At 40.8% G+C, this 16978-nt stretch overlaps 1 protein-coding gene across 2 annotated transcripts in view; it reads left to right on the top strand.

Annotated features, from left to right (window-relative positions):
- Positions 1–16978, top strand: part of LOC139555215 (elongator complex protein 2-like) — a 55707-nt gene that overhangs the window by 12384 nt on the left and 26345 nt on the right. For both annotated transcript variants that reach the window (XM_071368827.1, XM_071368828.1), the window contains exons 11-12: positions 12626–12757; positions 13785–13934. In XM_071368827.1, the coding sequence (XP_071224928.1) occupies positions 12626–12757; positions 13785–13934 (282 nt within the window). The remainder of the gene's footprint in view (positions 1–12625; positions 12758–13784; positions 13935–16978) is intronic.

The raw sequence follows: 16978 nt of genomic DNA, 5'->3' as shown, positions 1-16978 counted from the left end.
TTTGTCATACAACACAATGCCACAGATGTTTCAAGTTTTGAGGCAGCGTGCAATTGGTATACTGACTGCAGGAATGTCCACCAGAGCTGTTGCCAGAGAATTGAATGTTCGTTTCTCGTCCATAAGCCGTTTTAGATAATTTGGCAGTATGTCCATAACCGTAGACCACGTGTAACCACGCCAGCCCAGGACCTCCATCTGACTTCTTCACCTGTGGGATCGTCTGAGACCAGCCACCCGGACAGCTGATGAAACTGAGGAGTATTTCTGTCTGTAATAAAGCCCTTTTGTGGGGAAAAATTAATTAAGGGGTCGCTGGGCCTGGCTCCCAAGTGGGTGATCCTATGCCCTCCCAGTGGGTGATCCTATGCCCTCCCAGTGGGTGATCCTATGCCCTCCCAGTGGGTGATCCTATGCCCTCCCAGTGGGTGATCCTATGCCCTCCCAGTGGGTGATCCTATGCCCTCCCAGTGGGTGATCCTATGCCCTCCCAGTGGGTGATCCTATGCCCTCCCAGTGGGTGATCCTATGCCCTCCCAGTGGGTGATCCTATGCCCTCCCAGAGGGTGATCCTATGCCCTCCCAGGCCCATCCATGGCTGCGCTCCTGTCCAGTCATGTGAAATCCATAGATTAAGGCCTAATTAATATTTTTCAATTGACTGATTTCGTTATATGAACTGTAACTCAGTAAAATCGTTGAAATTGTTGCATGTTGTGTTTTATATATTTTTTTATTCAGTGTAGATCAGGTTCATGTTCAGTGAGGAGAAAATGTTTTAAAAGGGAAGTGAAATGGGGGAAGAACAACCAGAACTTGTCTAATAAGAAACGCTTGTTTTCATTTTCTGTTATGAAACGTTTTGCTATGGCGTAACCTACTGAACACACCCCAGGATTTAAAGGCCCACTGAGCTTAGCCAGGCAGTACATGACCAACCTTGGCTATGTCTTAATTAACACCTTACCCCTCCATGATGATTAGAGTAATTGGTGAAATTTAGCGGAGGGCCGGGGCGAGCAGTGGGATGGCGTAAATCACCAAGTACTAAAGAGTCAAACTGGTAATTAGGGACCGGGGAGGCCAATAGACCAGAGCATCCCTCCCTCAGATGTCTATGTTCGTATGTCTGTGTCTATGGCCGTATGTCTGTGTCTATGGCCGTATGTCTGTGTCTATGGCCGTATGTCTGTGTCTATGGCCGTATGTCTGTGTCTATGGCCGTATGTCTGTGTCTATGGCCGTATGTCTGTGTCTATGGCCGTATGTCTGTGTCTATGGCCGTATGTCTGTGTCTATGGCCGTGTGTCTGTGTCTATGGCCGTGTGTCTGTGTCTATGGTCGTGTGTCTGTGTCTATGGTCGTGTGTCTGTGTCTATGGTCGTGTGTCTGTGTCTATGGCCGTGTGTCTGTGTCTATGGCCGTGTGTCTGTGTCTATGGCCGTGTGTCTGTCTATGGCCGTGTGTCTGTGTCTATGGCCGTGTGTCTGTGTCTATGGCCGTGTGTCTGTGTCTATGGCCGTGTGTCTGTGTCTATGGCCGTGTGTCTGTGTCTATGGCCGTGTGTCTGTGTCTATGGCCGTGTGTCTGTGTCTATGGCCGTGTGTCTGTGTCTATGGCCGTGTGTCTGTGTCTATGGCCGTGTGTCTGTGTCTATGGCCGTGTGTCTGTGTCTATGGCCGTGTGTCTGTGTCTATGGCCGTGTGTCTGTGTCTATGGTCGTGTGTCTGTGTCTATGGTCGTGTGTCTGTGTCTATGGTCGTGTGTCTGTGTCTATGGTCGTGTGTCTGTGTCTATGGTCGTGTGTCTGTGTCTATGGTCGTGTGTCTGTGTTTGTATGTCTGTGTCTGGGTTCGTATGTCTGTGTCTGGGTTCGTATGTCTGTGTCTGGGTTCGTATGTCTGTGTCTGTGTTTGTATTTGTCTGTGTCTGTGTTTGTATTTGTCTGTGTTTGTATTTGTCTGTGTTTGCATTTGTCTGTGTCTGTTTGCATTTGTCTGTCTGTGTTTGTGGGTCTGTGTTTGTGGGTCTGTGTCCCTGTGTCTGTATGTCTGTTTCTATGTCTGTGTGTCTGTCTGTGTGACTGTGTCTGTATGTCTGTGTTTGTATGTCTGTGTTCGTATGTCTGTGTTCGTATGTCTGTGTTCGTGTGTCTGTACGTGTGTTCTTTTTATTTTACTTAACCTTTATTTTACGGGGAGTCAATGCTGAGACCAAAACCTCTTGTCTTTGTGTATCCATCAACCAATCAAATCAAATTGTATGTCACATGCACCAAATACAACAGGTGTCGACCTTACTGTGAAATGCTTACTTACAAGCCCTTAGCCTTTTAGTGCTACCCATCCCGCATCCGGGAGCATCCTCATCAAAAAATATGATATATATAATATAATATAATTTCATGAAATCACAAGTCCAATACAGCAAATGAAAGATAAACATCTTGTGAATCCAGCCAATATTTCCGATTTTTTTAAAGTGTTTTACAGCGAAAACACAATATAGAATTATATTAGCTTACCACAATAGCCAAACACACAAAGCCATTTATTCACCGCCAACATAGCTTTTGCAAAAACCAGCAATAGAGATAAAATTAATCACTAACCTTTGGACAACTTCATCAGATGACAGTCTTATACCATCATGTTATACAATACATTTATGTTTTGTTCGAAAATGTGCATATTTAGAGCTGCAAATCGTGGTTATACATTGTGAATACGTAACAATTCACCAAAATGTCCGGAGATATTTTGGACAGTCACCTAATCTAACCAAAGAACTCATCATAAACTTTACATAAAAATACTTGTTGTATGGCAAATGAAAGATACACTGGTTCTTAATGCAACCGCTGTGTTAGATTTTTTTTAAATAACTTTACTACAACATACATTATTGTGAGACAGCGCTCACCTATTCTCTGCCGTGTTGGAGCCAACATATTACACAAATATGAAATAACATCATAAATATTCTCTTACTTTTGCTGATCTTCCATCAGAATGTTGTGCAAGGAGTCCTATTTCCAGAATAAATCGTTGTTTGGTTTTAGAATGTCCATTTCTTCTGTCGAACTAGCAACTTTGGCTAGCATTGTGGCGCGAACAAGCCCATCAACTCTTGGCGCCTGGAACGAAAAATTCCAAAATTCCCAATAAACGTCGAATAAACTGGTCAAACTCGGTTGAAAATCCTACTTTATGATGTTCTTCTCATATGAATCCAATGAAATCAGAGCCGGAGCAATTCGTAGTGTATACCGAACGCTTTTCAGAAGACAATGTGAGGTTCCCCGGCGCGCAGCTGAATACTGACGATAGGGCGGACCTGTTACTCCAAAAGCTCTTATTCGGCCTCACATCAAGCTAGACACCCCATTCAACCTTCTACTGCCTGTTGACATCTAGTGGAAGGCGTATGAAGTGCATACAGATCCATAAATAAAAGCCAGTTGAATAGGCAGGCCCTGACACAGAGCCTCATTTTCAGAATTTTCACTTCCTGTATGGAAGTTTGCTGCCAAATGAGTTCTGTTTTACTCACAGATATAATTCAAACAGTTTTAGAAACTTCCGAGTGTTTTCTATCCAATAGTAATAATAATATGCATATTGTATGATCTAGAACAGAGTACGAGGCCGTTTAATTTGGGCACAATTTTTTCCAAAGTGAAAACAGCGCCCCCCTATTCACAAGAATTAACGTGTAGGTAAATGAATTAGTTTATCTAGTTGTCACAAAGTGCTTTACAGGAACCGGCCTAGACCCCAAAGAGCAAGCAGAGAGTAGCATAGGCCAGGGAAAACTACTTAGATGAAAGAAACCAATAGAGGAACTAGGCTGTTTGGTATTAACCTGTGGATGGTCAAAGCTTCCCTTTACTGTACCGTATGGCCTTCTCGTTCGTTTCCAGACAACATCATTCAGTCCCTCTCCCTCCTTTCTCTTGAAGAATGAAATATGCCTCTTCTCTGTAGTTCTTGTTCTATGCCTCCCCCTCTACCCGCTGGCCAGCGATAAGACCCCGCGTCGCGTCTCTCATCCATATTGTTTTCGCTGCTAAACAAGACTGATGTCGTTTTTGTTGTGTGCCTCTGTGAATTTTGCACGATTCACGGCGGGGCTGTTGTGTGTGGAATAAAAATCAATCGGGTTAATGTTGCATCGCTCTGTCCCCCCTCGTATCTCCTGGTGGTCTATCCCCTGAATGGTTGGGGGAGATGGGTATCTCCTGGTCATCTATCCCCTGAATGGTTGGGGAGATGGCTATCTCCTGGTCATCTATCCCCTGAATGGTTGGGGGAGATGGATCTCTCCTGGTGGTCTATCCCCTGAATGGTTGGGGGAGATGGGTATCTCCTGGTCATCTATCCCCTGAATGGTTGGGGAGATGGCTATCTCCTGGTCATCTATCCCTTGAATGGTTGGGGGAGATGGATCTCTCCTGGTGGTCTATCCCCTGAATGGTTGGGGGAGATGGATCTCTCCTGGTGGTCTATCCCCTGAATGGTTGGGGGAGATGGATCTCTCCTGGTGGTCTATCCCCTGAATGGCTGGGGGAGATGGGTCTCTCCTCCTCGTTGTCTGTCCCCTGAATGGCTGGGGGAGATTGGTGCCACTCAAGTGAAAGCGGACAGATTTATAGCAGTCGTTAGTTCCGCCTTATCGCAGCCTTAGGATCAACAGAAATGTGTTTTTGAAGGTCATTGATGGCTGGGCCTCTAGGAGGGAGAATAATGAAGTTGGCACTAAAAACCTCCCTGCCAAGTTGCTGCTAAGGCCCCCAGGTTACATGTATCATTGCGCTACAAGGAGAGGGAATTTGTAGGCCTAATGTTTGGTGAATGTTATTCAAATTTCAACCCAAAATCCAACTTCAATAGGACTAAGAGTATACCTACTGCTGCTACTACTACTGCTTCTGCTACTAATACCACTACTACTACTCTCTCTCTCTTTATCCCTTCCTTCTCTCTTTAGCCCCTTCTCACTCACTCAATTCAAGGGGCTTTATTGGCATGGAAACATATGTTAACATTGCCAAAGCAATTGAAGTAGATAATATACAAAAGTGAAATAAACAATAAAAATCAACAGTAAACATTACACTCACAAGTTCCAAAAGAATAAAGACATTAAAAATGTAATTGTGTGTATATATACAGTGTTGTAACGATGTGCAAATAGTTAAAGTCCAAAAGGGAAAATAAATAAACATAAATATGGGTTGTATTTCCAATGGTGTTTGTTTGTTCTTCACTGGTTGCCCTTTTCTTGTAGCAACAGGTCACAAATCTTGCTGCTGTGATTGCACACTGGGATTTCACCCAGTAGATATGGGAGTTTATCAAAATCGGGTTTGTTTTTGAATTCTTTGTTTATCTGTGTAATCTGAGGGAAATATGTGTCTCTAATATGGTCATACATTTAGCAGGAGGTTAGGAAATGCAGCTCAGTTTCCACCTCATTTTGTGGGCAGCCTGTCTTCTCTTGAGCCAGGTCTGCCTACGGCGGCCTTTCTCAATAACAAGGCTCTGCTCACTGAGTCTGTACATAGTCAAAGCTTTCCTTAAGTTTGGGTCAGTCATAGTGGTCAGGAAATCCCAGTGTGCCATCACAGCAGCAATATTTGTGACCTGTTGCCACAAGAAAAGGGCAACCAGTGAAGAACAAACATCACTGAAAATTATTTTTAAAAATGGAGAACTCTTACACTTCAGTGTTGAGATGCAAAAATCCTAGCAAAATGCTTGCCGCATAGAATTTAAAAAGTATTGTCAGATATTATTCATCCTAATCAGACAGGTTTTTTACATAAATGATACATTGGAGATAATATAAGACAAGTACTGAAAACAATAGAATACTATGAAATATCGGGGACACCAGGCCTGGTTTTCATAGCTGATTTTGAAAGGCTTTTGATAAAGTATGACTGGAGATTATATATAAATGCCTAGAATATTTTAATTTTGGGGAATCTCTTATAAAATGGCTTAAAGTTATGTATCGTAACCCTAGGTGTAAAATAGTAAATAATGGCTACATCTCAGAAAGTTTTAAACTATCTAGAGGAGTTAAACAAGGTTGTCCACTATCGGCATATCTATTTATTATTGCCATCGAAATGTTAGCTGTAAAGATTAGATCAAACAATAATATTAAGGGATTAGAAATCCGTGGCTTAAAAACTAAGGTGTCATTGTACGCTGATGATTCATGTTTTCTTTTAAAACCACAATTGGAGTCTCCACGGCCTCATAGAGGATCTAGATACTTTTGCTATCCTCTCTCGATTTAATACCAAATTATGATAAGTGTACTACGTATTGGATCACAAAAAAATGCACATTTTACATTACCATGTAGTTTACCAATTAAATGGTCTGACGGAGATGTGGACGTACTCGGTATACAAATCCCAAAAGAAAGAAATGATCTCACTCCAATTAATTTTTATAGAAAGTTAGCAAAAATAGATAAGATCTTGCTACCATGGAAAGGAAAATACCTGTCTATTTGTGGAAAAATCACCCTGATTAACTCTTCAGTCATATCACAGTTTAGCTATTTGCTTATGGTTTTGCCTACACCTAGTGACCTGCTTTTTAAATTATATGAACAAAAAATATTCAATTTTATTTGGAACGGCAAGCCAGATAAAATTTAAAAGGGCCTATTTATATAACGAATATGAATTCGGAGGGCAGAAATTATTAAATATTAAAGCATTAGACCTCTCACTAAAGGCATCAGTCATACAAAAGTTATACTTAAATCCAAACTGGTTCTCTAGTAAATTGGTACGAATGTCTCATCCTATGTTCAAGGGCCTTTTTCCCTTTATTCAGATTACACCTGATCATTTTCGGTTGTTTGAAAAGGAAATAATCTCCAAAATATTGTTATTTTTTAAACAAGTCTTAGAAAGTTGGTTGCAATTTCAGTTTAATCCACCTGAAAGGACGGAACAAATAGTACAACAAATATTGTGGTTAAATTCAAATATACTAATTGATAAAAAAACTATTTTTCGAAGAAATGTTTAAAAAAGGTATTTTAGTGAATGATATCATAAATAGGACTGGTGGAATTATGTCACATATGCAGCTAACACAGACATATGGAAATGTCTGCTCTACCCAAAATTACAACCATCTAATTGCAGCATTACCACAAAAATGGAAGAGGCAAGTAGAAGGGGAAAAAAGTAAGGAACTTGTATGTCGGCCCTGCATTAAAGAACATAAATGGTTAAAGAAAAGTGTGATAAATAAAAACATATACCAATTTAATTTAAGGACCAAAAGACTGACAGCTGTGCCATATAAATTGCAAAATAGTTGGGAAGAGATTTTTGATGTACCCATTCCATGGCACATGGTTTATGAATTGATACGCAAAACAACGCCGGATTCAAAAATTCACATTTTTCAATTTAAATTACTATACAAAGTTCTTGCAACCAATAGAATGTTATATATATAAATATGGGGGATACAATCTTCCCAGCTCTGCAGATTCTGCTGTGAGGAGGCAGAGTCGTTAGATCATTTACTTTGGTATTGTCCATATGTAGCTCGTTTTTGGTCACAGGTCCAGGAATGGCTGAAGAATTGCAACATTTGCCTAGAACTAACGCTACAGATAGCAATACTGGGTGATTTGAAAAGACATAGTTAATCAATCAATAATATAATAATTATTTTAGCAAAAAAAAAAATTAATTTACAATCTGTAGAAGCTATGAGAATAGGAAGGTTCAATTATTTTGTGAAGCATCACAGCACAGTTGAAAAATATATGGCAAATAGAAATCCGAAATGGATGATGTTGGAAGATAGATGGGAGGGGTTGAATGGAGCTGAAGGGTGGGACTAATAACAAGATAAACAATGTAGGGCATACGGGATCAGTAAAATGTATATAGGTTCGGAACTTTTGTGAAATAACACAGTTACAAATAGAAATCAAACTGGATGGACATCAGAAATAGAGGAAAAACTAAGAACAAACAAGAGAGAACTATTGTAAAGTAGACTGTCTGTAAAATGTGTATAAGATGTATAAATTGAAGGTAAAAGCAGAAGTGTTTATTAGTTTACTCCAATTGGGGGATCGGTGTTAGGGTTTGCGGGGAATAATAATAAAGGTATATTCTTTAAAAAAGTATGTATGTCTATATAGGTATGTGTATGTATATATGTATGCATGCGTGTATGGATATATATATTTTCCCCAAAAATATGGGGGATTGGAAATGATGCAGACAATTACATTGATGGAAGCAACATTCTTTCTGCAATATTAAGCTAATCCACCCCTTAAAAAAATATAATAATAATAGTAATAGAAAATTCTGCCACAGTGGTCAGTTATTCTGCCACCGTGTATTCTCTGTTTAGGGCCAAATATCATTCTAGTTTGCTCTGTTTTTTTGTTAATTCTTTCCGTTGTGTCAAGTAGTTATCTTTTCTCATGATTTGGTTGGGTCTAATTGTGTTGCTGTCCTGGGGCTTTGTGGGGTCTGTTTGTGTTTGTGAACAGAGCCCCAGGACCAGCTTGCTTAGGGGACTCTTCTCTAGGTTCAGGTTTTTGCATTCTTCATCAAACCATTTGTCATTGTTGTTCATTTTCTTAGGTTTTCTGTTTGAAATGTTTTGATTTGATAGGGAAGCTGAGAGGTCAAATATACTGTTAAGATTTTCTACTGCCAATTTTACACCTCTCTCTCGCTTTATCCCCTCTCTCTCGCTTCATCCCCCCCCTCTCGTGCTTTATCCCCTCTCTCGTGCTTTATCCCCTCTCTCGTGCTTTATCCCCTCTCTCGTGCTTTATCCCCTCTCTCGTGCTTTATCCCCTCTCTCGTGCTTTATCCCCTCTCTCGTGCTTTATCCCCTCTCTCGTGCTTTATCCCCTCTCTCTCGCTTTATCCCCTCTCTCTCGCTTCATCCCCTCTCTCTCTCGTGCTTTATCCCCTCTCTTTTTCGCTTTATCCTCGGTCTCTCTCTCTCGCGCAACGGATCTCTTCCTTTGGGCCAGGTTTAGCTGCTAGGGTCGTCTTAAGCTTTTAATTGTCTCACTATATTCTCCAAAGAGCCCGACTACATCGCTTTAGAGACTATGTCCAGGGTTCTGTAAAAGGGTATGCCCTTTGTTCCGGTAGGTTGAGTGGTGTGACCTGATGAGCAGCTCAATCGGTATAGGACCCAGGCTTTCAGGACCTCTTCATGAATAAAGACTTAGGCCTAGTTGGATATGACAATATAGCAAGGTGCTTGTACATGTTTTCTTCATGCGTTATACTCTCAGAAGCAAATATTGAGTTTGAGGTAGTTGACACCTTTTTAGTGTTATCTGTTTGTATTTCTAGTTAAGTTTTTTGAATACTCGTATGTTTACTCGTGTGGTAGATGTTGATGAGTGAAAGTTATTTCTGTGTTGCACTTTAATCCTTCTGCAAATGGCCCTGGTTACACAGCCGACAAGAAAGTGTTTTTAATGTAGGCTGTCTTGTTATTTTGATTTAGGTTTTTAATATTGTTTTCCCCTGGATATTTCTGTCAGGAACTGGATCCGTACACGCGATGACTTCATTTGGATAACGTTTTCTTATTATTTCTTAATGTTATCACTCAATTATAATCTTCTTTTGCTCCACAATTCTCTCTGCCTGAAATATACTTGTTTACCACTTAGGTCCCCTTCATTTGGTTATTGTTAATTGGCAAATTACTTAATTGGGAAATTGTCCAAATTGGGGGTCCGTATTCATAAAGCGTCCTAGAGTAGGAGTCCTGATCTAGGATTAGTTTAACCTTTTATTGACAGGCGGGGGCATGTTCCTAGATCAGCACTCTTTTTGAATATGGGTGCTGATGATAGACTTACTCCACCTGTGAAAAGAAAGCATTCTGTCTCTAGTTTATACACTGCACATTTTCCATTCAACTACCAGTATATCATTTCTCTCTATATAGATTTAATCAAATATAGATTTACATAAATGTACTGCAGCATTATTCAAGTGTGAAGCAGGTGGTTGTGATGTTGAAAGACCAGATTGTATTCTGTTTGCCGCACGCCGATTTTTGTCAAAGCGGATGGTCGGGTGACCGGAACATAATTCTAATCATTTGTACCCTGCAAATTGATCACAACTAAGCCCAAAAATAGATGTATTTGAAAATAACATTAATTTCATAGCTTGCTTACATCGAGACACAATCACATATGTTTATTCATGGGAATATTTAGGAAAATGTTTAGCTGAATTCCAGGTGATGTTAGGCTTTTTTTGACTAAAAACAAAAATCCAATTAATTATTATTCTATTTTTTTACTAAATCACTGGTGGGGTCGCCTTTTGCCGACCCCTGATGCCGACCCCTGATAGGTATTAGGATGCCATTTGAGACGTAACCTACTTGTATGGAGTGATTACATTCCCAGGTTAAAGGCTCTCCCACCCAATTCCAATTTACACAAATCCAAGTCTAGTCTTAATATGTTCTCCAGCTATGCACGTTTTTGGCGCCAATTTGTTTAATGTGACACAGAGCACTGGGACTGCTTTCATTGTTGCATTAGAAGATACATGTATTCCAAAAACAACACCATTTATTCCACTCTCATAATGAGTCTTCCAGCTTTGCATAATTTCTTCTTCTGACTTAACTACCTGATTTATTTGTAACCCACCCTTTGCGCTTGAATGGTGTTTGTTAATGAGAGATGGTTGGATGGAGAAAGAGCAGACATAAAGTGCCTTCAGAAAGTATTCACACCCCTTGACTTTTTACATATTTTGTGTTACAGCCTGAATTTAACATGGATTAAATGTATATTTTTTTTTTGTCACTGGCCTACACACTATACACCATAATGTCAAAGTGGAATTATGTCTTTCGAAATGTTTAATAATTAACAAAAAATGAAAAGCTGAAATGTCTTGAGCCAAGAAGTATTCAACCCATTTGTTATGGCAAGCCTAAATGCATTCAGGAGTAAAAAATTGTTTAACAAGTCACTTAATAAGTTGTATGGACTTAACAAGATTTTTGAACGACTACCTAATCTCTGTACCCCACACATACCATTATCTGTACGGTACCTCAGTCGAGCAGTGCATTTCAAACACAGATTCAACCACAAAGACCGTTTTCCAATGCCTCGCAAAGAAAGGCCTCTATTGGTAGATGGGTAAAAAAAAAAACTGACATTTTTTATCCCTACGAGCATGGTGAAGTTATTAATTATTAACTCAGTTGCCAGAGAGGAAGGAAACCGCTCATGGATTTCATAACAGTTAGGGGTTAATGGCTGTGATAGAACACTGATGATGGATCAACAACATTGTAGTTACTCCACAATACTAACCTAAGTGACATTGTAAAGGAAGCCTGTACAGAATTAAAATATTCCAAAACATCCTGTTTGCAACAAGGCACTGAAGTAATACTGCAAAACATGTCAAAGCAATTAACTTTTTGTCCTGAATACAAAGTGTTATGTTTGCGGAAAATCCAATGCAACAGATTACTGAGTACCACTCTCCATATTTTGAAGCATGGTGGTGGCTGTATCATGTTATGGGTATGCTTGTAATCGTTAAGGACTGGGGAGTTTTTCAGGATAAAAAATAAATGGAATTGAGCTAAGCACAGGCAAAATCCTTGAGAAACTTGTTTGTCTGCTTTCCACCAGACACTGGGAGATCAATTCACTTTTCAGCAGGACAATAACCTAAAACACAAGGCCAAATATGCACTGCAATTGCTTATCTAGAAGACAGTCAATGTTCTTGAGTGGCCGAGTTACTGTTCTTAATTCAGGCTGTAACACAAAATGTGGAAGAAGTCAAGGGGTATGAATACTTTCTGAAGGCACTGTCAGTGGACCGTAGCTCTAATACCTAGGATTATCTATTAGTCGTTTCTTATTAGTACGGTCAGGATGTTTGCCTGACTAGCCTCGAACTAGCTAGGTCCAGAGTTTTTAATGTCATAATTCGGGATGTAGTGGTAGAAAAAATAGGTGTGTAAACGCTGATCATCGGTCGAGGTGGATAAAGTAACGCTCCCTATACTTTCAATGCATTTTTCCCAGAAAATGGGCGTAAATGGTGTTTACGTGTGTTTAACCTCCACTACACCACTGGTCCTAATGTAATTTAACCTCCACTACACCACTGGTCCTAATGTCATTTAACTTCCGCTGGTCATAATGTCATTTAACCTCCTACACCACTGGTCCTAATGTTTCGTGTTTTGGAAAAACTCCTGGCCCTTCTGCTCTGACTCTTAAAATAGTTCCTTAAAATCTGTGTATTTTGGCAATGACCCAAGAGATGGGACCCAAACAAACTGCTCCAGCAGGGTCTAATAATGTGCAAAATAAAATGTTGCTTTCTGTTGGTCCCGCAGTGAGACTGCTGTGACGCAAAGGTTCTGACCCCAAAAAATGTAACGATCATCACACAGCTGAGACCAGACCGTTATGTGTGTGGGTTCAGGTGGACTGTCTGGAGCTATACTTTTACTTTAGATGCCAACGACTGACAGCTGTATTTAAACATCTCTCTCGCTCTCCCTCCCTCACCCTCTCTCCTCTCCAGGTGCGTGTAGGGGAGGTGGGGGGAAACACACTGGGTTTCTACGGTTGTCAGATGAGTCCAGACGGATCCATGATCCTGGCCCATGCCTTCCACGGAGCGCTGCATCTCTGGACCCAGAGCCACGACAAAGAGGTGAGACTTCTATTCTATTTCATTATTCTACATCTCTGGCACCAGAACCACGACAAAGAGGTGAGAATTATGGGACTGTACAGCAGTGCAGTGCCAACGACACTTCACATAGCCCCCTGCTTGTGGAGATAGACTAATGATTATACTGTAAAGTAGTGGGTCTTTCCCAAATGAGGGAGGGCGGGAGAGAGACTGTGCTAAGTGTAATTAAACTGACTAAAGACCCAGACTGTTGGAGTGTTTGACTGGGAATCAGACCTGACTCTGAGTGGCTGACTACTCTGTTATACCCTTGTTGTTTCACACTGATCTGAGTCTAACTGAGCTGATCTGTACTGGCCTGGTTCAACATGAAAGAAACATCTGAGTCAACAGTGTGGTTGGGGTCGCCAGGATAGTGTGGAGAAGGTATCTGGCCTGATTCCCAGTTATCTGGCTCAGCAGTGTGGTTGGGGTCGCCAGGATAGTGTGGAGAAGGTATCTGGCCTGATTCCCAGTTATCTGGCTCAGCAGTGTGAAAAGGGCATGCCTGTGTGTGTGGTGTTCCAGGGAGAGGGGAGACCAGTGGTGGTGGTATCTGGTCACTGACTCGATCTGTTTCTGTCTGAATTAATAAAGCAATTAACATCCCATCATGCTTAGGGTCATTATTTTGTCTACCATGACTGGAAGAGATCTCAGGGACTTTGAAAAAGGGGTCTCAAAGGAGCATCGGAGGTTTAAAGGGTGTGTGTCTGTCACCCAATTCAACACTTATAGGAGAGACTGGCATAGTGCCTGAGACAGCGTTTTCCACCACCATCAACAGAACACCAAATTATGGAATTTCTTGTGGATGAATGGTGTTTTTATCCCTCCAATAGAGGTCCAGACACTAGTAGAATCTATGCCAATGCGCGTTGAAGCTGTTCTGGTGGCTCGTGGTGGCCCAACGCCCTATTAAGACACTTTATGTTGGTGTTTCCTTTATTTTGGCAGATACCTGTGGTCACTGACTCTCTGTATCTGTCTGTTTGTTATGTCCCAGGGAGAGTGGAGTCCAGGGGTGGTGATATCTGGTCACTTCAACGCGGTTCAGGACCTGAGCTGGGACCCTGAGGGGGAATTCATCCTCAGTGTGGGGTCAGACCAGACCACCAGGCTACTAACACCCTGGAAGAGGAAGGACCAAACACAGGTACATGTAACCCAGGGCTCTCCATCCCTGTTCCTGGAGAGCTACCCTCCTGTAGGTTTTAACTCCAATCCTGTTCCTGTAGAGCTACCCTCCTGTAGGTTTTAACTCCAATCCTGTTCCTGTAGAGCTACCCTCCTGTAAGTTTTAACTCCAAACTTCTTCCTGGAGAGCTACCCTCCTGTAGGTTTTTGCTCCATCCCCAGTTGTAACTAACCTGATTCAGTTTAGCAACCAGCTAATTATTAGAATCAGGTGTGCTAGATTAGGGTTGGAGTTTCTCTGTCCCTGATGCAACTTATAAACCCCTTTCACTCCTATAGGCAGACTCAAATATGCACTGTAGACACCTAAATACCACATAGACATCATGTTGATGACCCCAAAGAGCTCTAGTAATAAAACCATAATGCAATTCTATTTGACCACAGACAAAATATACTTTTGTATGCAGTACTACATTATTTTTTTTTAAATGTATTTTTATTTAACCTTTATTTAACTAGGCCAGTCAGTTAAGAACAACATCTTATTTACTATGACGGCCTACCGGGGAACAGTGGGTTCTTCAGGGGCAGAACGACTGATTTTTACCTTGTCAGCTTAGGGATTCGATGCAGCAACCTTTAGGTTACTGGCCCAACGCTCTAACCACTAGGATCCCTGCCGCCTCTTTAGTACGGTCTTTACCCAAATGTCTGGCTACATACTGTGGCCCTAAAACTCAAAGGTACTTTTATTGCTCATTGGTTTCCCCCTTGGTAATGACCAAATATCATCCTCTTTGTTTTGCATGTTTTTAGTAAGACAGTGTTATATTGTGTTTCATTTGACATTTACAGTAGCATTTTAACAGTTTGTGAAGTTGAATTAGTTTTACTATTCCTTCATTTTCTAATGGAAGACGAAGGAGTCAACAATTTGTTGTTTAGGTTTACACTGTAATGTGTCTGTCTGGCAGGAAAACCTTGTTAAGAATGGCAAATGCGTTTTTCTATGTCTCGTATTCATACACGTAACCACACTCTTCATATTGCTTATTTCTTTCTGATGTAATTTTTGAAGAGAATAGTGCGTTTTTAGAATGATTCCCAGAATACCTATTGTGGGAATCCATTTCAAAGGATCACATAAACCCTTTTACTCTGAAATGAATACTTCTCTCAAAGTTATGCAACGTCACATCGTACACCAGGGATACATTCAGGTGTATTAAATGTTGCCATCATATTTCCTAACCCCTGCTCTGAACTCATCGCAACGTCACATCGTACACCAGGGATACATTCAGGTGTATTAAATTTTGCCATCATATTTCCTAAACCCTGCTCTGAACTCATCGCAACGTCACATCGTACACCAGGGATACATTCAGGTGTATTAAATGAAAATAACAAACAAGACACATGAAAGATATAGGCAGCATCCCAAATGGCATCACATCCCCAATAATGACTATATAGTACACTACTACTATAGGGAATAGAGTTTCTGGATTTTTGTTTTAGATTCCGTCTCTCACAGTTGAAGTGTACCTATGATAAAGAATTACAGAGCTCTACATGCTTTGTAAGTAGGAAACCCTGCAAAATCGGCAGTGTATCAAATACTTGTTCTCCCCACTGTAGTACACTACTACTATAGGGAATAGAGTGTTATTTGGGATGCAGCCATAGGAGATCTCCTCCAACATATCCTCCACCTCCACTATTTCTTCCCCCCTGTCCTCCCCACAGCCCACCTGGCATGAGATCTCGAACTCAGAAATTTTATCTCACTATCTCTTCAGTATCTCCCCCCTTCGAGTAACACTCAACCATTACTTCCATGTTAATCGTCCCAGTCGTTTACTTGCCAAAAAGCTACACAGTTATGATCAATTAGCTGATATAGCAACTATTGAATCTGGAACAGGGGAATTACTATCAGAATCCAAAGGAATCAATCAAAGATTCTCCCACTTCTATAAAGAACTGTACACCTCTGATTGTAAATCCACACTAAGCCACACTAAGGCCTTTCTAAAATATTCTCTCAACAGAGGAAGCCACCTTGCTGGGAGCCCGCTATTGCTTGAAATGGTTACTACAGTTGTTCACAAGCGTTAAATTGGGAGAAATGTGAACACATCACTAATTTCGCTTTTATAATAAAAATAATTAAAAAGTAAGAATGCCACCCAGTGTTCTCACTATCGCCCCGATCTTTGATCAACACATATATTATTATTTTCCACAATGTTGTTGTCATGTCTCGAGACCTACTTACCCAAATTGATCCACACGGACCAAAGTGGGTTTGTTAAAAAGCATTTATCCTTGGATAACCTCAGTCGACTATTACATACCTTAGATCCATCAAACTCAACTCTGGACCTCGAAGCCAGTTCCACAGCTTTTATTGTTACCGCTTAAATTGTTCCCCTCTAATCAGGGACTGATTTAGACCTGGGACACCAGGTGGGTGCAGTTAATTATCAGGTAGAACAGAAAACCAGTAGGCTCCGGACCTCATTGGGTAATGGTTATAAAACCAATGCCTTAGATGCTTCCTCAGAAACAACAGCTCCTTGGGCTGTATTGTCTCTCCGTGCAGAAAAAGCTTTTGATAGACCAGAATGGTCATATTTCTGGTCTGTCTTGGAACATATGGGAATCGGCTCCAATTTCATTAATATGATTAAAATACTATATGCCAATCCCTCAGCCATAGTTGTAACAGACAATATCTCCTATGCTCTGTTCAGAATCACTAGAAGTAGCAGACAAGGCGATCCAATTTCGCCTCTGCTATTCTTATTATCCATGGAAGCTCTTGCCCAGTTCACTCGTTAATCGAAGGAAATAACAACAATTTCTCTCAAATCTATTGATCACTTCATCTCATTATACACAGATGATATTTTACTATATCTAGACAATGTACAGTATCTTCTGGCTCTTGTGATCACATTCATAGTGTGCTTTGCAAGGTAAATCATCCTGGATAAAATGTATACATTTACAAAAAGGGAAAGACTTATGACGACTTTAAATTGTATTTCCAGG

This window comes from Salvelinus alpinus, chromosome 26, assembly GCF_045679555.1.
Source record: "Salvelinus alpinus chromosome 26, SLU_Salpinus.1, whole genome shotgun sequence".
NCBI lineage: Eukaryota > Metazoa > Chordata > Actinopteri > Salmoniformes > Salmonidae > Salvelinus > Salvelinus alpinus.
Note: the sequence above shows the minus strand (reverse complement) of the source record. Positions and strands in the feature narration are given on the sequence as shown.